Raw genomic sequence first — 23,509 nt, forward strand, 5'->3', positions numbered from 1 at the left:
GCTTGCAGATCAGAAGGTCGGTGGTTCGAATCCCTGCAACGGGGTTAGCTCCTGTTGCTCGGTTCCTGCTCTTGCCAACCTAGCAGTTCGAAAGCACATCAAAGTGCAAGTAGATAAATAGGGACCGCTCCGGCGGGAAGGGAAACGGCGTTTCCGTGCGCTGCTCTGGTTCGCCAGAAGCAGCTTTGTCATGCTGGCCCCATGACCCGGAAGCTGTCTGCGGACAAACGCCGGCTCCCTCAGCCTATAGAGCGAGATGAGCGTCGCAACCCCAGAGTCGGACACGACTGGACCTGATGGTCAGGGGCCCCTTTACCTTTAGCATTAGTATATTAACCGCATTCTACACAAGCATCTCAAGGCAACAGCAATAAAAATAGAGGGGACGCGGGTGGCGCTGTGGTCTGAATCACTGAGCCTCTTGGGCTTGCTGATCAGGAGGTCGGCAGTTTGAATCCCCGCGACGGGGTAAGCTCCCGTTGCTCTGTCCCAGCTCCTGACAACCTAGCAGCTCGAAAGCACGTCAGTGCTAGGAGATAAATAGGCACCACTGCTGTGGGAAGATAAATGGCATTTCCATGCGCCCTGGCACTTGTCACAGTGTTCCATTGCGCCAGAAGCGGTACAGTCCTGCTGGCCACATGACCCGGAAAGTTGTCTGTAGACCAGGCATCCCCAAACTGCGGCCCTCCAGATGTTTTGGCCTACAACTCCCATGATCCCTAGCTAGCAGGACCAATGGTCAGGGAAGATGGGAATTGTAGTCCAAAACATCTGGAGGGCCGAAGTTTGGGGATGCCTGCTGTAGACAAACACCAGCTCCCTCGGCCTGAAAGTGAGATGAGCACCACAACCCCATAGTTGCCTTTGACTGGATTTAACTGTCCAGGGGTCCTTTACCTTTACCTTATGTTGAATAGGAATACAAAACCTTATTATTAGTAGCATTAGTATATTAACCACCTTCTACACAAGCATCTCATAGCAATGGCAATAAAGATTGCAAACAAACCATTAAAAACACAAATATTAGTTGTGGAAGATGGAAAAGCCAGCTTTAAAGCCCTAAACGGCCTCAGTCCTGTATACCTGAAGGAGCGTCTCCACCCCCATCGTTCTGCCTGGACACTGAGGTCCAGTACCGAGGGCCTTCTGGTGTTTCCCTCATTGCGAGAAGCCAAGTTGCAGGGAACCAGGCAGGGGGCCTTCTTGGTGGTGGCACCCGCCCTGTGGAACGCCCTCCCATCAGATGTCAAAAAGGAAAACAGCTACCAGATTTTTAGAAGACATCTGAAGGCAGCCCTGTTTAGGGAGGCTTTTAATGTTTATTAGATTATTTTATTTCATTTTTCTGTTGGAAGCCGCCCAGAGTGGCTGGGGAAACCCAGCCAGATGGGTGGGGTATAAATTAATAATAATAATAATACTAATAATTAATTAATTAATTATTCCCTGCTGTAGGAGGCGGTTGCTGGGTTTTCTTTTCGATACTACATTCGCAAAATCCACATATATGTAAATAAATTTCAAGGAGAGAGATGAGCAATAGATTCCCCCAAATCAGTAGAACAAGTAAGAGAATTAAAGTAGAGGAGCAGTCTGCCTGATGCAGCAGTTGGCCTGCTTCTGTAGAAGGAAGGCTACCCGGATAAACCCAAAAGGAACAGGAGCAGTCCCCCGAGAAATTAAGAGAAGTTGTCCAAGGTGCTTGCGAAGACATGCATCTCTTCAGGCTTCTCTGCAGCTTCACAGCCCGTCCTTTCTTACTGCAGGCTTACAGTGCTAAGGATGTTAATACATTGCCAGCTCAAGCCCTGCATATTGAAAATACTCCTTCCTCGCTTGCAGAGGAAGAGGTGCTGTTTTGTTTTGCAGCATCTTGGAGGAGGGCTAAGTCTGGCTTTCTGAGAGAGTGCTCTGAGCTCTGGATGTTATCCAGTCCACTTCGGGCTGATCTGGAGCTGCCTCAACCCGTTCCGCATATCCGGGCCCTATTCGGAATTCAGGATTTGCTGCAGTCTCAGTTGCTCGTCCCATGTCTGTAAAGGATTAAACAAAAAAACACAGAAGCCGGTGTGTTCAGTGTAATGTGTAGTTTGGCCCTCCAGGCCTTCGCCTTGCATATGACACTGTCATGGCAGGATGGGCGACTTTATATGAGGTTGGCTTATGCCTCCCCTCCTGGTAATATCCCCCCAGCCCCAGCCCCAAGCCCAGTTGATAGGAGATTACAGCTCAAAAGCGTGGGAAAGGGAGTATGGCTGGGTCTTGCTACTGAGTTGTGGGCAGAGGAAGAGGTCTTTGTCTTTGTTTCTATGCTGCTGGTAAAAAAAAGGAAATACCTTTCTCAGCGTGCAGCTTGGAAACCAGTGAGCTGAATATGTGAGAATCATCACATTGTAGCGTTGGAAGGGGACCCCCAAGGCTCATCTAGTCCAACCCCCTGCAATGCAGGAATAAATGCGTGGGCAAGTAGTGAGAGAGTTGTTTCTGAATACTGGATACTGTACCTTGGTTCTCCAACTTCCGTTCCGGAAGTCCATTCCAAAACCAAAGCGTTCCAAAACCAAGGCGCACTTTCCCATAGAAAGTAATGCAAAATAGATTAATCCGTTCCAGACTTTTAAAAACAACCCCTAAAACCGTCATTTAACGTGAATTTTACTATCTAACAAGAACATTGATCCATAAAATGAAAGCAGTAATCAATGTTCTGTACTATAAAATAAATAAGAGAGTATTGTAGATGATAAAAATTGAAACTATTTTTCTTCTTACCTGCACCGATGATAGTCATTGTTAAGATTGGGGGGGGGCTTTTATCCATTTCTGCAATCACACAATCAATCAATCAATCAATCATAAAACGAAAAACAAGCCACAATCACAAAAATGAAAAAGCCACAGAAACGCAAAAAATAAATAAATAGCAAAAATGAAAGCATCAAATATCATCTCAGACCACTGCAATCAGAAACAGAAGGCTTTTATTATGATGGGGGTGGGAGGGACTCAAATGAGCTGCACAAGGGTAAAAACAGCAGGAAAAAAGCCTTAATTGCGATGGGGGGGGGACTTAAGTTAGACGCGCAAGGGTAAAAACGGGAGGGGAAAAGCCTGAATTATGATGGGGAGGACTCAAATTAGGTGCACAACAGTGAAAATGGAAGCTCAGGAGCACGTTCGGCTTCCAAGGCAAAGTTCGAAAACCGGAACACCTACTTCCGGGTTTGCAGTGTTCGCGTTCCAAGTTGTTCGGGAACGAAGCTGTTCAAAATCCAAGGTACCACTGTATGTGCATGTTTCGCCCTCCCCCGCTGATGGTGTGCATCTCACAGTAGCCACTTCCCCCAAAAGTTGTATAGCCTTTTGGGGGGAAATGAGTAAGGCTCCCTACCTTGTATTGTATTGTGAAGCCTGGTTTATTGTATCCGTTTTTCCTTGGAAGCTTTTCTTCAGAGTTCCAGAACACATAGGTTAATGGGTTAAAAATAAGGACACAAGTAGCGTTTCCATTTTATTCTGCACTCTTGCCACACCGTTTCCCTCATTTCCTATAGAGATGAGATCCATATGGTTCCTAAGGGTTTCTTCCTATACCCATGTTCAGATGCTACGGTACATATACAATGGTTCATTAGTTGTATACTATGCTTGAATCTTTCTATGCCACGTTTCAACAAAAAAAGTTCTTTGGGTGCTGTTCTTGCCATTTTTAAAGTCACTTCCAGGTTCGGTGTGACGAGTGAGTGCATTGCTCACATGTCAATTAAAGGTAAAGGGACCCCTGACCATTAGGTCCAGTCGTGACCGACTCTGGGGTTGCGCACTCATCTCGCATTATTGGCCGAGGGAGCCGGCGTATAGCTTCCAGGTCATGTGGCCAGCATGACAAAGCCACTTCTGGCGAACCAGAGCAGCACACGGAAACGCCGTTTACCTTCCCGCTGTAGCGGTTCCTATTTATCTACTTGCATTTTGACGTGCTTTCGAACTGCTAGGTTGGCAGGAGCTGGGACCGAGCAACGGGAGCTCACCCCGTTGCAGGGATTCGAACCGCCAACCTTCTTATCAGCAAGCCCTAGGCTCAGTGGTTTAACCCATAGCGCCACCTGGTAAATTCAGAGGCGCCTGTAGTTGTGAAATAGACCCCATGCAATCCTGCATATTGCCAAAGTCAGCAGTATTTCAAAACGATAAGTGCTGCAGCTTTCCCCACATAGACTAAAGTTTTCTCTGATGTAACCTTTCAAGCAGTTTATAACCTAGACTGAAGATGCTTTCTTCTGTGCAATGCATGCTGGCAAGCAAGAAGTACCGGTAATTGTTTCAAACAGTGATGCTGCATTCTCAATAATAGGGATGAGGGAGAGCAGAGCTCGCTGCTGTCTAGTGGACGCTTCATTCCAGACTTGCAGAAAGTTGAGGGGATTGAGATAGCAAGACCCTATAGCAGCTCATCTCAAGACAGTGATCCTCCGGGTTCACACTGAATGCCAAAGGCAATAGCTGCTCTCTTTTTGCAGCGACATCTTATTTCAGGGTGGGTGGGGGCAGCTGGCACGCTGCTGTCAAATTGCAGCTCTTCTAGGACCCTGGATTTCTCAGTTGTTTAATGTTTCATTCCAAACCTTTATTGGCATCATTTACATTTAAAAACAAACAAAAAAGAGTCCAGTGCGATCCCATCACCAACCCATCAGTACAAACACTCGTCAAAGGGAGGGGAGGCCAGCAATCTGTTTCACCTCAGTGGGTCTCCAACAGGGGCAGGATCCTGTAATGTACTTTGGCGGCAAAAGATCAAATAGAGGAACTCAGCTACAGTCCTGATCTTTCCCCTGTAATAGGAAGCGTATGACCTCTATCTCCGGTTTCCAATTTAGAATACATAGTTGGTCCAAGTATTGCCGGCGGATATCATAGTACATTTTGCATTCAAGAACCATGTGAGCCAGAGTTTCAATCAAGTGGGCAGATCCTGTCTTCTTCTGCAAACCTACCCTTCTTCTGCAAACCTACCCCAGAGGAGGTTAGAGGGGTTGGCGTTGAACCTATCCAGCGTGAAGGTCCTTCTTTCTTGCGGGTTGTACAGGAATTGTAAATAATTGGGTTGGGAGTGAATTCCTGCACCCAAGAGAGAAGAAAGTAAAGAGGGGGACATGTTTTAAGAGAGAAGAAAGTAAAGAGGGGGACATGTTTTCCTCACGCCTAAGGTTAGTTTGTCGCTCTGTGTCCCATAACCTAGTTTTTAACATGGCCTTAGCAGCTGGAAAAGCCACAGCTCCTAGGAGGTCCTCTGAGAGCCCCAGTTGTCGAATCTTTGTGTAGAACAGTTGCAATCCTGGGGAGGGGAAGGAGTCTGACAAAACTTCACTCAGTAAGGAGTTGTTTAATGTGGCCAGCCCCCAGTTCCACCCTGGGGGTTGGGGGGAAAGGCATTGAAGAAGACAAATTCAGCAGATTCTTGAGTTCATAAATGTAGTCTGCGGCTGAGAGAATCAGAGGCGAGGAATTTTACGGTGTCGGTTAAGGAAGAGAGGTTTGGAAAAGGAAGGCAGGCAGGGGGAGAATGGCAATTGGTCTGCATCTTTATAGTTTATGGTGAACATCGTGGAGGGAGGGTTTAGGGTGGAGCATGTATGTGGAGCAGTTAAACAAAATGGAGAAAAAACCCTTCCCCTTTCTGTAAGATGTGGGTATATTTCAGGAAAAGGGACATCCGCCGGAATCAGGTACACATACACACACTGTAACAATAACATATTGGCCGTGCCGGATTTACGTATAAGCTAAGCAAGCTATAGCTTAGGGCCCTACTCTCTTGGGAGCCCCAAGAAGATTTAAAGGGGAAAAAACCTGGGTGTACATTTCCAAAATATAAGATAAAAAAACCAAATAAAATAAAACATACATACAGCAACAGTGTTTTGTGTTGTGTAGGCTCCTATTTGTTATGTGCAAATGGCTTGAGATACCTATTAGGTCCATAAATTACCATATAGCATATATTATATAAAAACAACAACAACGATAATTTGTTGTTGAGAAAGGACAGCTGGACATATAAAGGGCCCCATTACCTTCAGTAGCTTAGGGCCTCATCAAACCTAAATCTGGCCCTGCATATTGGGACTGGTAACCAGCCTTAAACCTGCGCCTTCTAGCACCAGCCGGAGCATATCTCAGGGAGATATGAAAGAGGGAAAAGTTACCCTCATTTTTCTAGTCTCCTTCCTGGAGAGGTCAGAGAAGCCCTACAAAGTCTCCTGTTCCAGACTGCCTGGAAATCGAACCCTTCTTGGTCTGTGGTGGGGAGAGAGATGCGAATGACAGCCTAATGTTTTAATTATCAAGTTTTCTGACATTGTTAGAATACTTTATGTCATGTTTCCCCACATGCCCTTCCCCTTTTGTTTTTCCCTGACTTGGACGCACCATCTTCTGTACTCTTATGTTTGCAGCGAATGATGTCCCTTTATGTTCACGCTCTGTTTCTGCTGTTAAAATAATTCCCGTGAAGAAAGTGAAAAGTTCTCCTGGTCTAGTGTTGCCGACAGGTATAATTCTCTCTCTCTCCCTCTCTCTCTTTTATTTTTGGTCCTTTCTCCATATATTCTTCCCAGGTCTTTTGCTTTGCCTCCTTGTTGCTAGAATAGATTTTCTGCACCATCCTCCCCACCCCACCCCACTGCTTTGCCGGGCCACAGATTTCGTCAGTGCTCTATAAAATTAGACCAGAACAACAAATATGCCAGCAGAGTTCACCAGAGAGCCATTCTGAAGATAATTTACCATGGAGGAGGGAGGAAAGAGTTATGAGCAGGTCTCCACTTGCTTCAGTAGTGAGTGTCTGGTGAGTTTTGAAAGGGGTAGGACTTTAGTGAGGGCACATGCAGACCACGGCCAGGTCACCCCCTTTTGCTCATTCCCACTTCAGCGCACACATGCTTTGGGACCTAAACTTCTTCCTCTTTCCTTTCACCAACTAATTCAAAATTGTGCTTGCTTATACAGTGAAACCTCGGTTTTCGAACGTCTCGGCTGCCGAATGTTTCAGAAGCTGAACGCTGAAAATCCAGAATTGAATGCTTCCGTTTTTGAACGTGCCTTGGAAGTCGAATGGTTTCCGAGGCATGTTTTTCATCCCCACCCCATTGAACTTGCTGACATCCCTTTGATTCTTGGTTTTTAAACGTTTTGTAAGTCGAACAGATGTCCGTAACAGATTACATTCAAAAACCGAGATTCCAAAACCGAGATTGTTATAGATTCAGGAGGAGGACCCTGCTAAACCAAATTAGGGTTGCCATATATTGAAGAGCAAAAAAAGGAGAGGGACACATTTGCCAACTTCTACTTTTAACTATGGGACGCGGGTGGCGCTGTGGGATAAACCACTGAGCCCTAGGGCTTGCTGATCAGAAGGTCGGCGGTTCGAATCCCTGCGACGAGGTGAGCTCCCGTTGCTCGGTCCCTGCTCCTGCCAACCTACCGTAGCAGTTTGTAAGCATACCAGTGTGAGTAGATAAATAGGTACCACTCCGGCAGGAAGGTAAACAGTGTTTCCATGTGCTAATCTGGTTTTGCCAGAAGCAACTTAGTCATGCTGGCCACATGACCCAGAAGCTGTCTGCGGACAAATGCTGGCTCCCTTGGCCAGTACAGCGAGATGAGCACTGCAACCCCAGAGTCGTCCGCGACTGGACTTAACGGTCAGGGGTCCCTTTACCTTACTTTAAACTATGGATCGCTATGACGACTCTTATTTCACATACCCATTAAAAAGGAGCGTGTCCTGGAAAAAGAGGACATATATGGCAACTCTAAATAAATGGTAGGATTTTGATTATTTAGCATATGAAGGGAGAATAGGAGCTGCAGTGGAATTCCTGGGCTAGCCTATGCAAAACACTAGGGCCGTTAAGAATCAATACAGGTGTATTGAGAGTCATTGGCAATGCAAGAGAACTATCCTCTCCCCTTGGCTTGAAGTGTGAACAGAGACTGGGGGTTGGGAAGGTTGCCAAAGTAACTGGGTATGAGGTGGCAAGGAAGGAGAGATTTTGAGCAAGGTGTTATGGGAAGAAGAAGGCAGAAGAGAGACTGGTATCCATCTTGGGCAGGCTGGCTGCAGGCTGGCTGGGAGAGATGGCTGGGAGCAGCTCTTAAAAACAACAACACGTTTACATACAATATGAATAAATGACAGCAATCATTTGATAAAATAGTATAATATTTGCTTACACAAAAGGTGTCAGACAAAGCTAAAAGGCTTTGCGCATGGGCCCATAAGCACAAAGTTGCCTCTAAATTGTATGTGCTGATTTATGAGTATAGGTGCAAAATCATAAATGATTACAGTGGAACCTTGGTTTAAGAACAGTTTAGTTTATGAACAACTTGGATTAAGAATGCTGCAAACCCAGAAGTAGGTGTTTTGGTTTGTGAACTTTGCCTTGGAAGCAGAACATGTTCCGCTTCCTGTCGAGTGTGTTCCATTTGTAAATTGAGTCCCCCGCTGCTATGGGAAAGCACGCCTTGGTTTAAGAACGCTTTGGTTTAAGAACGGACTTCTGGAATGGACTAAGTTCGTGAACCAAGGTACCACTGTGCAGTACTAGAATTTAAATTTCGCAGAAGTCAGGAGAGCTAATTTCCCACTCAAATCACCCCAAGTAAAATTCTTCAATTAATTTATACTCGGCTCTCGGACAAACCCACAAAGCAAACAAATATTTTCACACTCTGCATAATTTCAGAGGCAATAAGTCCTTGGGTCCATTCCTAAAGCTGTACCTCCAGCTTTAGAAAAACCCTGTAAATTACCCAACCTATCCCCTCCACAACCCACCCCTCTCCCCCAACACTGCCAATCTGTGTCCCCCTGCAAAACTGCCCCCTCCTCACCTCCACATGACCCAGAAGCTGCCTGCGGACAAACGCCAGCTCCCTCGGCCTATAGAGCGAGATGAGTGCGCAACCCCAGAGTCGTCCGCGAGTGGACCTAACGGTCAGGGGTACCTTTACCTTTTTAAGACGTGCCGGCTTGCTACTTGTCCTCCTTTCAGCTGGGCCCAGGGATTATATTCCATGCCCCCAAGGCCTGGTTCTGAGAAGGAAAAGAAGCCCATTCAAAACCAATTAATCGGTCACTCAGATTTCAGCAATGGGAAAAAGGCAACGCTCACACTGCCTCCCTCCTCAGCAAGTAGATGTTCTGTGCTGTGCACGAGACCTGGGGCAAAAGCAGACTCTGTTTCAACAAAAACTGAAGATTCAAGATTGCACATTTGAAGGGCGGGGATAGAAAAAGGACAACTTCCATCAGGATGAGGGTTCATCATGCGGTATGTGAGCATTTGATTTGCAGCAGACTCTTTCCTCAGCCTGGATGCAATTAAAAAGGGGAAATAGATGCTCCCAGGAGAGAGAGCCTATCATTTAGTATTGTCTGCAGTTTGTTTCACGCTTTAGAGGACGGTACCGATATTTCTTGCAGACCAATTCAAAGCTGTGCCTCCTTAAACATTTAAGACCTTTCAATACAGCTCTTCAAAGCTGTTCACACAGAATATCAATAAATAGCAATAGAATGATAAAACAGCACAATGTTCACTCATGCTAAAGATGACCACGATCAGTTGGTTAGAGCGTGGTGCTGATAACACCAACGGTTTTCCTGCAACGGCTGCCTTTACAATTTTTGGGGTGGCTAAAGGGTTCACTTAGGGATCCAGGTGGCGCTGTGGTTAAACCACTGAGCCTAGGGCTTGCTGATCAGAAGGTCAGCGGTTCGAATCCCTGTGATGGGGTGAGCTCCCGTTGCTTGGTCCCAGCTCCTGCCAACCTAGCAGTTCGAAAGCATGTAAAAATGCAAGTAGATAAATAGGAACCGCTACAGCGGGAAGGTAAACGGCGTTTCCATGTGCTGCTCTGGTTTGCCAGAAGCGGCTTTGTCATGTTGGCCACATGACCTGGAAGCTATACGCCGGCTCCCTCGGCCAATAATGCGAGATGAGCGCGCAACCCCAGAGTGGGCCACGATTGGACCTAATGGTCATGGGTCCCTTTACCCTTTACCTTTAAAGGGTTCACTTAATCTCTCCTATTGTTCTGTGATCAATTTATATGAAGATTGCGTGACCACAGGGGTGCCCCCTAGGCAAGAGAGCTGTTAAATTTCAGAAGGACTGAAACGGGTGGGATGGAGGGATTGCGTGCCTAGTTTGGAGGGGCAGCTAAAAGGGGTCTGTTTCCTCCCTGTGGTTTTGTGAGCAATAGTTTAGTGTTAAAACATCACAAACTGTAAAGGTGCCCCTAGGAAAGCAACCTGAAGAATAGGTGCAAAGGTTAATAAGTTATAGTGAATTTGGGGGGGAGGGACCGCTTCCATCTTCTGTGGCTTTCAATTTGAGAAAGTAAATGCAAAGGGGCCTTGGCATGGGTGTGTGGGGGACAGTACCTTTAAAAAAACAAATAAACATTTAAAGGTGCCCAGCACAAAAACAAAAACAACCCCTTTGTCTATTTGTCTGGAATTTAGCAGACTTGACTTCATCCACTTGGGTAGAGCTACGATGCCTGCTAATTTCATCTGATTCTTTCATAAAAAATATTGCAGCCTTTTAATTATAATAGCATGCCTGGGGGCTGCACCAATCTTCTGATTTGGGGTTTTGTTGGCTGCCATTTTAATTTTCACAGTGGCCCAAGGTGCATAGCTGCCAAATCTCCTGTTTTCCCTGGGAAATCCTCATTTTTCCAGCTGTTCCTAGCTGAAAAAACAGATGTTTTTGTTTTCCCCCCGGTTTATTCTGGCGCGGCGACCATTTTGGAACTGGGTGGAGCATGCTCAGAAGCGACTTTTGATGCTGCTCTGCCCAGTTCCAAAATGGCTGCAGTGCGACTTCTGGCGCGGTGGCCATTTTGGAACTGGGCAAAGCAGCATCAAAAGTCGCTTCTGAGCATGCTCCACCCAGTTCCAAAATGGCGGCAGCACTACTTCCGGTCTGCTACTTCCGGCCGGTCCCTTATTTCTCCGACAGCAATTTGGCAGGTATGCCAAGGTGGCCATGCACCAGAGCCGTTGCCAGAAATTTAAAATGGTGGCTGCCCAGTACTGACTGCTGCATTCCCTCAGGGATAATCTGTTGGGAAAGGGCATGCCATTGGTGGGTAGAACTGAAGCAACCCACCTCTCTCTTTCTGGCATCCCTTTCCCCTTCTGCTGCACTGCTGTGGGAAGGGACTCCTCAGTGTTGCTGGAGGGGTCTTAGTGAATCACTTGAGGAGGACTTTTGAAATTGGCCCTTGGGCCACAGGTTGCATGTTCTTTAAAGAAGAAAAGATGTCTATACAAAGGGTTGCCATTTCCATCCGATATCCTGAAGTCACTAGAACTAGTTTGCAGGGAGTACAGGGAGAGATCTGTTGTTGTTGTTGTTGTTGTTGTTGTTGTTGTTGTTGTTGTTGTGAGAGATCTGTTGTTGTTGTTGTTGTTGTTGTTGTTGTTGGTGGTGGTGGTCCCCCTGCCGCACGTTCCCATTCCTGTTGCCTCCCACCTGTTGGGACCTGAACTTGGAAGACCAGGGTTCTGTTTAAGCACAGCAGGCTCCCTGCCGCAGAAGTTTAGCACTCGTGCTATGGGAGAGCTGCAGGAATGTACAGGAAGGCATTGGGGTCGGTGGGGCTTATCTCTCTGCTCACGCCCTCGTGTAATGGGAGTTGCGTTGGCCCACCTCACAGGCGTGGGAAATCAATATGCAAATTCTTATTTTGTATGTTTGGATAATGGAGTCCATGGGGGCTGTTTTGCCTTGTTATAAAGTGGGGTTTGGACTGCTTGAACTAGTCATCCTTCGACCACCCAACTGGATCACGTTCCATCTTTAAGCCTGCAGAACATACACACTTATAAGAGAGGAAGTGCCACCAAATGCGGCGATTCTTACTTCTGAGTAAACATGCATAAGATTGCATTGCAAAGATAATAATTCTGCTGGAAGCCGCCCAGAGTGGCTGGGGAAACCCAGCCAGATGGGCGGGGAATATATGTATGTTTGTACAGTGGTGCCTCGCAAGATGAGTTTAATTCGTTCCGCGAGTCAATTCGTTTTGTGAAAAATTCGTCTTGCGAATCATGGTTTCCCATAGGAATGCATTGAACTTTATTTATTTTTTTGCCCATAGGAACACATTAATTAAATTTCAATGCATTCCTATGGGAAACCGCGATTCACAAGATGAATTTTTCGCAAAACGAATTCGACTTGCGAGTCACCATGTATCTTGTGAAAAATTCATCTTGCAGGGCATTCGTCTTGCGAGATACCACTGTATGTATGTATGTATGTATGTATAAATAAATAAAATACTTATAAGCCAGATACTGTTAAAGTATCTGTTCTGCCTACCAGCATTTCATTAAGCCTCCTGGAAGGATGTTCTGATGGAGGCAGACCATAATAATTAAACCCTGCCAACAAATTAAGATTCTGAAGTAGTTTGGACTGTGTAGGTTTACTTTGGAAAGCAAGTATCACACCCAGGGGCATAGCAAGGGGGGTGGGTGGGCCGCCCCGGGTGCCACCCCGGGGGGTGACACTCGATGTGCCCCTCCCGGCCCCCCGCCCGCAAATGTGCAGTCCGTATGGGCTGCCGCGTTTCAACCCCCTGTTATGGGCCGCCGTGTGCGAGCGGCGCCCTGGAATGCGCAGGTGCCGTATCCAGCACGTGCGCAGTCAGCACGGGATCCACTGGCATGCTCTGTAGTGCGTATGCGTCGTTACGTCACATAGTGACGTTGCGCGTGCAAGCTCCGGAGTGGGTTCCCACCCCGGGTGACTGAGCGGCTCCGTACCCCGCTGATCACACCAGGGCTAGTGGTGGCAGGTGAAAGAAGAGAACGGGAAGTTGGAGAATTCTGACAAAAATGGAAAAGGAAGCAGAAATTGCTGCAGTTCACATGTTTTTGGAAATCAGCCAAATGAATACATGAGTTGTTGTTTAAGTCTGCAAACAATGCATAATTAATTCCTATTTTTACGTAGTTTTGACATTTCCTTTACATTGAAATGAACGAATGCTTTGAAAGTTACGCAAATATTTAAGTAAGTCACGTGACCTATGTTAAAGAATGGATAGCGTAACGGATATTATAGTGTGTGGCAGAAACCGAACTGCAGTAGAATGGAAACAGTGCTGATTGTGGCAAATACCGGTTGGAATGGAGATTTCTGCCTTCTCGCATCCCTAGATGGGAAGCAGTTGGGGATATTATGGTCAGGGGAGCAGAAGCAAGCTGCGAAGGAAAGACTGGCAGCCTGAGGGGCACTGAAACTTCTGCAGTTAGTGCCTCTTCCCACCCAGAAAGTAGCTTTAGAAGTTGGAGATTCCCTGGAATCCCATTTAGCTGCTTCGTGTGAAATCTCACATATCCAGAAGCTAGACAGTCTTATAGGAATCAGTTTGTGTGCCTTAATTATTATAGTGAAGAAGCTGCTCTGGCTGCTGCGATAGGCTGCTTAGGTGAAGTACAACTATAGTCAACAGAGGATGGGACAGAAATATAATCCTGGCTGGCTGATACTAGTGGTATATATGAAAATGCAACCGTGGTGTCTAATATCTATACATTTTGTATTTTCTTCCTTTTTTAAATAAAAAAATTCCTTCAGTAGCACCTTAAAGACCAACTAAGTTTTTATTTTGGTATGAGCTTTCGTGTGCATGCACACTTCTTCAGATACACTTGAAACAGAAGTCAGACCCTTATGTATATACAGAGGGTGGGGTGGGTGGGAATGGGTGATGGGCTGATGGGAGTGGTAAACCTGTAGATGGCTGTTAACGACTGCTGATGACTGCAATTGGTCCTGCGGGGGGGGGGGGGGAAGCAAGGGCTGAGGTGCTAAAGAAAGCTTGATCATGCATCTGACTTCTGTTTCAAGTGTACCTGAAGAAGTGTGCATGCCCACGAAAGCTCATACCAAAATAAAAACTTAGTTGGTCTTTAAGGTGCTACTGAAGGATTTTTTTTATTTTGCTTCGACTCAGACCAACACGGCTACCTACCTGTAACTTCCTTTTTTAGATCATGGTCTTGATTTGGAAATTTGACTCATCTCTCTGCAGATAAACTTACTTTAGTGTATATATATTTTTAAAGCTGGAATCAAAAGCTGATTTCCATCCACACTATTATGACTAGATCAATTTGCTTAGATGCTAAAGCGAAGCAAGCAGGATGCTTTCTGTGAAGACAGCATGATTTAAGATTCTTTCACGTTCTAACTCATCATCTTAATGTTGTTGTTTTTTTTTGCCCCTGTAGACCTGGATCCTGCCAAAGTCTGTACTGGAAAGGGGGCTGTGAGCCTCTGGGCATCTCCCACCTATGAGGAGAATCGGAGCGTCAGTCCTACAAGTCATTCACAAGACGTCCCCCACTCTGAAAGTAAGTCCAAAGTGTGAGATAATAGCCATAGACTAGAAAGTCAAAGTGCTTGTTGTTTAAGCTGCTGCCACTTGAGTGAGGCATCCCCAAACTTCGGCCCTCCAGATGTTTGGACTACAATTCCCATCATCCCTGACAACTGGTCCTGTTAGCTAGGGATCATGGGAGTTGTAGGCCAAAACATCTGGAGGGCCGCAGTTTGGGGATGCTTGCTCTAGTCTTTTAAAAAAAAGTATTTCAAAACCAACTCCAGTTTTAAACTAAAAATTTAATTTACATGCTTGAAATGTGGGCTATGTTTGGCTTTTGACATTCAGGTTTTTAAAACTACGAATTGCAGCGAGCAACTTTTGATCCAGCTGAAAACCAAATCCTAGTTGTGAAATGTGACTGAAAAAAGAGCAAAAATGGCAGTGACACGTCACATAGTTCAGTAACATCATGCATATGTCTGCATCAGAACTTAAGCAGTAGCACAAAATCTCCATTTTAGAAATTCAGAATGTGCTGTCTCAGATCTCAGCTATGTGAATTTTTGAGTTCAGTAATTTTGTATTTTCAAAACCCGGTGTTTCGGAATGAAGTTAATTTTTTTGTTCAATTCTAAGCTTGAAACGGATGTGTTTTCATTGTGATGCTCCTTTATGGGGACAAAGCATCTTCCGGCCCCAGAGGGCTGTGCTCTCTCTCACCGCAGTGGCATTTTGACGTAGACAGTATTCCCAAGTTGATTCTGTTGTCAATAAAGCTCAGCCTCCCTTTAAATAGCAAATACGTAATCGTAGTAAACAAGCAAAGGCAATAAACAATGCTCAAATGAGTAACTGACCCTGAGAGGACAGGATTGTTCTTGAGGTGGCATTTGCTTGCAGGTACAAGAGGAGGGACTGAAGCACTTTTTAAACCAATGTATAATGAATTTATGGAATGTTTGCTACCCTACAAGGTATGGAGATGGCCATTGCCTTAGATGGCTTCAACAAGGAACGAGTCAGATTTATGAAGGGTAAGATCTACCGGTGGCTAGAAGTCAGGAGAGGTGCAGCATAGTCACCATTATGGACTCCAACGACAAATAAAAATAAAAATGCAGCAGACAGATTCTTACATCACAGTGCTGAGCAATGCTTTTTCACATTGTTCCCCAGCAAGGTGGTGGAATGAAAGTCATTCCATTAACCAGCCACTTTGTTCTTTTCAACCTGCTGTCCTCCTCTCAGAAGGGATGGGATGATGGGGTTTCTGAAGAAAACCGCACCGCAAGGCTGCTTGGGTCTGACTAGTTTCAGATGTCGTCTCACAGCCCCTGGCCTGTTCCACCCGCTGGCTGAGATCCTTTCAGGAAGTCACAACCCCTTCTGCCATTTGAAGGTCGGAAGGAGAAGGCCCTAGAAACTGTATCCCAACTATCATCGACTTGCCGCCCTTCGTTGGACCATAATGCGTAACAGCCCCAGGCAGCAAAGAAGAGGATGAGCACATTCACTTATGCCAGAGGCATTTGACAAAGCCTGAACAGCATTTGCTGCCTTTTTTTAATCAGTCTTTATTTTTAACTGCAGGTGTATGAAATTGTTTCTAGAATGAAACATTGCCAGCCTAAAATAAAACCACTTCATTCCTTTCTCTCAGTTCAGATCAAAGCTGGCTTGGGGGGAAATACTTAAAAATGCAGTATTTCATAAGAACAACAGAATAGATATGAGCTAGTGTCGCCCAACCGCCCTGAAATGCAAGAACCTCAACTTCAAAGCATCCGTGACAGATGGCCCTTGCTCAAAATCTTTCAATGAAGGAGAGGAATTTCAGCTCCTTGGGGCAAGTGGCACAGAGCAGGAAGCCGAGGAATATCGTGCTTGGCTGAGAAAAGAAGCAAAGTTTCCCCATACTTGAGTATGTTAAACACTACTAAGGCGGAAATCCCCTGCTCTCTTACTTCAGAGTAAGCCCCACTGCACTGAACGCTGGCGGAGATGTTCTTCTGAGCATGCATCTCATGCTCAGGCTTGCTGGTGGATAATTTGAACCGCTTTCTTATTTTTTAGCGCAGAGGATGCAGCCAGAAAGCTTCCGCTGTCTCACAGCAGGAGGAGGGAGCAATTTTTGGAAATGATTACGCGAGGGGTTGGGAGAAAAAGGAGGAGAATCGTGCCCACTCTTTTGACACCGTGCAAAGTGGAATGCGTATGGATGGAAAGAAGCATTGAATCCTGTAGCACACCCCAGTGGGCGTAGATGCCCTGTGGGAATTCCAGATATAACGTAAAATAGAAAAGCTGCAATCGGAGAGTACTTAGTGTGCTGCACCAGAGCTCTAGTTAAGCCACCTGTCTCAATTTATCTCCCTTGCGCCCTTTCCCCTTCACCCTCTTCTCTGCACAACATCATCCCTCCCTCCCACCCACGCCACGCCACGCACTGTCCTTTTTTATTGCTGATGGCTTCCTAAATTTCCAGCAGTGAGTCATTTACAATGGAAAAGGGTCATTGTGCTGACTCTCCCTTTGGAAAAAGCCTTTTGGAGCCAGGAGGCTGCGTTTTGCATGTGCATCAACAGGGGATTGGGCTGTGTGTGTGTGCGCACACACACACAGTGGCACCAAAATCAGATTCTGAAACATCTTGGAAAGGAACCCAATGAGAGTTATAAACTTCCCTGGGATCTGATTAAGGACTTTGCTCTGCTGCGGCAAATTTGCTCCTAACCCTCAAAACAGAGAGCGTTTGTTTGTTTGTTTGTTTGTTTGTTTGTTTGTGGTTTCCATTCTTAGGATCTTGGAGCAACGTGCGTAAGCCCAGCATGTAAATAGAAAATACTGTGTCACACCTTGTGGCTGGGCTCTATAAAGATGGCACATGTTGTACCAAGCACTTCTAAATATGTTTGTTTGTTTGCTTGCGGCTCTCTCTCCCAGCTCTTCCAGCAGGGTTAAGAAAGGACAGATTTGTTTTCCACCCCTTGCCTACATCTCCGTTTGAAATATTGAAGCCCTGCGTTTGCAGCAGTGTGTGGCATTTGGGCTCCGTACTGAGAGCTCCGGCTGCCTTTTTGACTCTGGAAGGAAATGTCAATGGACAATTGTTTCTTCATCACTCTGAATGAATTGCCTTGTGTTTACAAAGGTCAGGAACGGTGAGGGAATCATGTTTCTATGGAAATTAGGCAGCCCTGAGCTCCAAGTATCCCATGCGCAAAGTGGACTAAATTCTTAACTCTGATTGGTAAATGCACAACACCCCCCTCCAAATGTAACAGTTGATTGTGGTGTGGTTTGTTTTTTTCCTAATTCCCTCCCTCCTTTTCATTTTCTCCAATGCTTGCCACCAAACGCTTCAGGTGTAGAGCCAGGAACACCCGAAACAGGTATTTATGAAATCGCTTCATTTTCTTATGGTTTCCGCGGCACACCTCTCGGTTGCATAAGCCAAGCACAAAACCTTGACTGTTTGGTACAGCTCTAGTGATCTGAAGTTCTTCGTTTTGCAGATGATTGCAGGTTACCGCTTAGTGTCGACTCCAATGGGGGTGCTGAGTCCTCTGCTCTGGCGGCCAAGGGCTACCGCAGTGTGCGGCCAAACCTCTCTGAGAGCAAACCACACGTGAGTACCTGCCTAAAAATCCTTACGTGCTGGGAAATCTTTTTGAGCCAAAGTAAATGAAGAGCGGAGACCTGTGCCGTCCTCCCGGCTGTGCTCGGGTGGGGAGCTTTTCTAATTCCTTTTCTCATGGTCTGTAACACAAGCATAATGCCAAGGAACATCTCTCGTGTCTGTTAAAACAAAGAGGTAGCTGTAATTGGTGGAGAGCGCCACAAAAGAGCAAGTTTCCTTGTTTGTTTCCCCGTTCAGCAGTAGTCGTCTTCTACTTGGGATCCATCTTTAGCCCTAACCTTTGTTTTTTAAGTTAATGTGGACTTGGAGATCACCTGGTCCAGAATGCTATTACAGCATCGCTAAGATCCAGCCATCAAGCAGGGGAGACTGTCCCAAGGCAGGCTGTTCTACTGCCAAGCAACCCTTACCCAGTAGGAAGGTTTCTCCTACTGCTCAGCTGAAATCTGCTTCCACACCATTTCTGCCTAGAGATTCTGGCCCTTCCCTCTGGAGCGACGCACACAAAGATGTTTGCTCCATCTTCTTCCTGATGGGTGTTTGAAGACTTGCTGCCGTATCTCCCCTTAACCTCCTGACCTTCAGGCTAAACATCTCTTTAAACTGTTTCTCGTGGACTTTGTTTCCAGGCCACTCGCCATCCTAGTTGACCTTCTTTCAACATAACCCAGTTTGTCAATGTACTTCTTAACACACGGCACCTAGAACTGGAGTCAGATGTGCCCTGGCTAGTACAGAAGATTTACAGTCATTTGCTCTCCTTAGGGAACTTGGAGAGTTGTCTGGGCTGGTGGTGAGGGTGGAGATGGGTTGGCTTGGGATCTCTAAAAGAGAATTCTTAGTACTCTCCAAATTACGATTCTCAGGATTTTGGGGGCAGGAGCCACGATGCTAGTAAATAATTGGTATGAATATATGTATAGCCTTACACACACACACACACACTCCCTCTTTCCCCTTCTCTCTCCCTATTCTCTCACCCTTATACCTTTCCTTAAAATAGCAAAAGCAAGTATCATACCCCTGGTGTGGTTCTCTACACATTAATTGGTTCAGATCTTTATGAACTCATTGGTCAAATGAGGCACGAGTGGTGATCTTAACAGCATCGTGTAATAAAAAGAATTTGTAATGTTTGCCGTGCACAAAAAACCCCTCTGTTCTCTCAATCGCTCGGCATCGTTATGCTGGTTTCCATTTAACTGATGGGGCACAGATAATACTCACGATTACACAATGAGATCTCTGGCTGAGCTGAGAGTTGAGCTCAGGTCCAAGGGCAGAATACTATTCACAGACGAATGCCAACTCTCAGTTGCAATACTTGCTGCTTGGCCCATCATAGACCATTTAAGAAGTGAGGCACCCAATGGTGCTTTTCTTTTGCTTGAATGACCTTATAGCTGCAAACGAGCTCAAGTTGGTCCTGACTCTCGGCTAGTCCAAGGCATGCTGGTTCAAATCAGGCTGTTTTTTAAAATAAATAAATAAATGCTGTGGGGTCTGCGATTGAAAACCGCTTAACAAAGGTTATGAGTTCTAGGATTTTACCAGAAAGGGAATTTGAGGCTTTTTTGACATTGCCTTCTCCTAGAACTGTACTTGGTCAGCAAAAAGGAACCGGCGTCCTTCTTGATCTTGAATCTTGGCTCCATGTGTATGTGTGTAATTTCCATTACTGAATGAAGCAAAGTAGGGGAGAAACCACAGCTGTTCTTCTCTCCTGCTACCAATCCTGCCTGTCCTTTGCCACAAACTGGATTCTTGGTGAACCAGGTCGTTACTTCTGCCACCCACTATGTATGGATTGCAGGAACCATTCAGTTCTGGGTGGCTGTGCTAAAGCTGGTGACCGGCAAACTCTGCTTCGTTTTATACAGAATAGGGTGACTGCACCATTGCATAACACAGATTTTTGTGAATGAGAGTGAGGGGACAAGCTTGATTCATAACGTTGGTTTCCTTCTTTATTACATTGCCTTAAAATTTTGCTGTTTTGCATCGAAGGATGCTTGCTTTCCCCGCCTTTTTTCTTTTTGCAAACAGGAGGAGGCCCTCACTACTGGAAGAGGCAGTGAGGGATTTATTTTTATTTTTAATACCAAAACCACCCCCTTCGGTGTTATTTGGTACGGTCCCCCAATCATCTGGAGCAGATTTTCACGGGGCTGCAGGGGGGATGGAAAAGATCTCTTCCCCTTCCTTCAGCAAGAGCATCCGTTGGATCAAAAGCAGTTCTGTGCACTGGAAGGGCGCAGTCTGATTCAACTCAGCCTGGTGGTTATTTTGTTTTTGTCCAAGCCCTGAACCCCAGTCACACCTCAGACAGTTTCCAAATGCTTCCAAATGCTAACGTTTAGTACATTTGAGAGGGAAATTTAGAAGCTATTCGATATTAGGGTTGCAGACACATTATTTGGTCACACAAACTTACTGGAGGCACAATACCTTCCCCTCCTACCCCCAGACAGTCTCTGGACTTCCCAGTTTCCAGAAGCCTTAAGAAAAACCCTTCTTTGGGGGTATTTATTTCACTTATGTTTGAGCTGTGGTTGGTGCCCAGAGCTTGGGGGGAAAAAATAGTCGTGAGCTAAGATTGCATTCTGCACATGTGTAGGACCCTGTTTTATGTTCCAAGCTCTAGTAGAACTTATTTTTACAACCAAGTTTTATTTAAAGTTTTCCACATCAGCTACAATAAAAATCAAACTAATCTAAAAAGCAAAGTAGAAAGGGGGGGGGAGATGAGGAAAGGAGGAGAGTAAAGAGATAGAAGAAAGTGAGATTTTAAAAAAGGCTAAAAAGAAAGAAATAGGGCTTTCAATTATCTGCCTGTCAATTATGTATGTAACACAGGAGGAGGAGGAGGAGCAGCAGCAACAGCAACAACAACAACAACAACAACAACAACAACAACAACAACAACAAATTATTTATATCCCACCCATCTGTCTAGGTTTTCCCAGCCATTCTGGGCGGCTTCCAACAAGAGATTTAAAATACATTAAAACACCAGTCATTAAAAACTTCCCTAACCAGGGCTGCCTCCAGATGTCTTCTAAAAGTCAGGTAGTTGTTTATTTCCTTGACATCTTGACATCTGATGGGAGGGCATTCCACAGGGTGGGCGCCACTACCAAGAATGCCCTCTGCCTGGTAACAATGATTCAAAATGTTCAAAGTATGCACTAGTTATCTCTTGCTTGGACTACTGCAATGCGCTCTATGTGGGGCTGCCTTTGAAGGTGACCCGGAAACTACAACTAATCCAGAATGCGGCAGCCAGACTGGTGACTGGGAGCGGCTGCCGGGACCACATAACACCGGTCTTGAAAGACCTGCATTGGCTCCCAGTACGTTTCTGAGCACAATTCAAAGTGTTGGTGCTGACCTTTAAAGCCCTAAACGGCCTCGGTCCAGTATACCTGAAGGAGTGTCTCCACCTCCATCGCTCTGCCCAGACACTGAGGTCCAGCGCTGAGGGCCTTCTGGCGGTTCCCTCGCTGCGAGAAGTCAAGTTACAGGGAACCAGGCAGAGGGCCTTCTCGGTGGTGGCACCCACCCTGTGGATCGCCCTCCCACCAGATGTCAAAAAGAAAAACAACTACCAGACTTTTAGAGGACATCTAAAGGCAGCCCTGTTTAGGGAAGCTTTTAATCTTTAAGAAATGAGTGTATTTTAATGTTTCTGTTGGAAGCCGCCCAGAGTGGCTGGGGAAACCCAGCCAGATGGGCGGGGTATGAATAATTTATTATTATTATTATTATTATTATTATTATTATTATTATTATTATTACTCCAGGATAACTGGCGAGGGGGCTACTTCTACGGAAACTTAAGTGCCCCCTCCACGTGGTTCCTCTGCATTAACTTGCAGTATCCTGATTCCTGAAACTGCTGTCGATATATAACCAAGAAGGTTTTAGGGGACAGGTACACAGCGTTGCGTGGAATGTTTAGTTCCTGTTTGAGACTGAAATTGAAAGGCAGATTTTTCTGGTGACATTCTTGAAGGTCTACAAAGGAAGGAAAGGAAGCAGGCACCCATCTACAACAACGGCGAAAATAAACAATAAACAGCAACAGATATTTGAATATTGCGCTCTGGGTATTGCTGTTCAAGAATTGGCAGATTGGAGGGGAATTCAGAAAACAGCCAGAAAGATGACAAAAGGCCTCTTCAAGGCACATGAATACTAGCTCACAGAAGGCGGCTGTGAAACCTTAGACTGAAAGAAAGCATCTTTAGGGAGTCATTTCGGTTCTCGAAATGTTTAACTGTTTAATCGACTTGCTGTTCCTGTTTCCTTAAAGGGAAAGGCATTCAAAGGGCACAGAGCAAAGATTTGGATTTATTTGTTAAGCTAGTACAATGCCCTCTCCTCCTTTTGTAGTAGTAATAATCAGGGTAGATTACCATTAAAAAAAATAAAAATTATGCCCCCTGCCTTTTTTAATACCCCCCCACCCTAAACTATTAATCACAGACAATTATAGGAAAGGCAAATGTATACTAGACATGAAAGAAGACTGTGGCATCAGATAACTGCAAGAAAAGGCTGTGCAAATACCAATTTGGGATGTTTTTGTTGTGGGATATCATGTCATGGAGCAAAGTTTGGTGTGACCCAAATGGTAACTTTCAGGACGAATAGTACCTGGGAACAGACTGTCAGGAAAGCATTAAAGGCCCTGGTCCAAATTTATTCTCCCCACCCCCAAGGGGGCTGCTATTAATTTCCTTTTAAAATGCTGGTGATCTCATTCATTTTATCTCCTGCGTCATGTCTTGTTAGAGCAGAGCGTTGAATGGAGTGAACCACCAAATCCCTTCCAATTGTATCGATAATTTTACTCTGAGAGCTGCTCACTGATGTGTGTTTTTTTAATTGAAGTATGCATATATGAATGAAACCTCAGTATATACAGAAATCCCAGTTCCAGAAAGATTTAGAGAGTTACATAGCCGTCTTCCAAATACAATCATACACAGTTTCAAACTGTATCTGATTTTATTTTCAAAACACTCTCAATTTTATCCCAGTTTTTTTTTAAAAAAATTAAAGAGTGTTTTGAAAATAAAATCAAAAAGATAGCTGTTTGCCCCGTACCTTTTCAATAAATAAAAATTTGAGCATTATAAGTGTTTTTCCAATTTCCACCAAACATTTTTCTTGTGTTGATAAATTTGATGTTTCCCTTCCCCCAACGTATAATTTGTATTCAATTTGTATTCAATTTGTAGTCAATAAATCACCAGGCTATAATGTTATTTGTCTACATCCTGGATAACACCCAATGACACAGGATTGGAGGCAAGTGATAGTTCTGAACCAAATTTTCCTTAATCACCAAAACAATGGTATTTGAGAAAGACTTTATATTAGAACATGTCCACCAGGAATAATTGAAAATAGCATTCAAATTGCCACTTTGAA

General features: G+C 45.2%; 1 protein-coding gene across 41 annotated transcripts in view; it reads left to right on the forward strand.

Moving 5' to 3' along the window:
• The window catches only part of SORBS1 (sorbin and SH3 domain containing 1), a 171,910-nt gene that overhangs the window by 76,208 nt on the left and 72,193 nt on the right, over positions 1-23,509 (forward strand). For 35 of the 41 annotated variants that reach the window (XR_004693865.2, XM_060275087.1, XM_060275086.1 and 32 more), the window contains exons 4-7: positions 6,465-6,560; positions 14,336-14,458; positions 17,796-17,822; positions 17,946-18,058. Coding sequence is in view for 40 of the 41 variants with exons in the window: in XM_060275087.1 (XP_060131070.1) it covers positions 6,465-6,560; positions 14,336-14,458; positions 17,796-17,822; positions 17,946-18,058 (359 nt within the window). In the remaining variant the exon portion in view is untranslated. The remainder of the gene's footprint in view (positions 1-6,464; positions 6,561-14,335; positions 14,459-17,795; positions 17,823-17,945; positions 18,059-23,509) is intronic. The other 6 variants (XM_060275080.1, XM_060275099.1, XM_060275104.1 and 3 more) reach the window with 3 other exon arrangements.

Source organism: Zootoca vivipara, chromosome 5, assembly GCF_963506605.1.
Source record: "Zootoca vivipara chromosome 5, rZooViv1.1, whole genome shotgun sequence".
Lineage (NCBI taxonomy): Eukaryota > Metazoa > Chordata > Lepidosauria > Squamata > Lacertidae > Zootoca > Zootoca vivipara.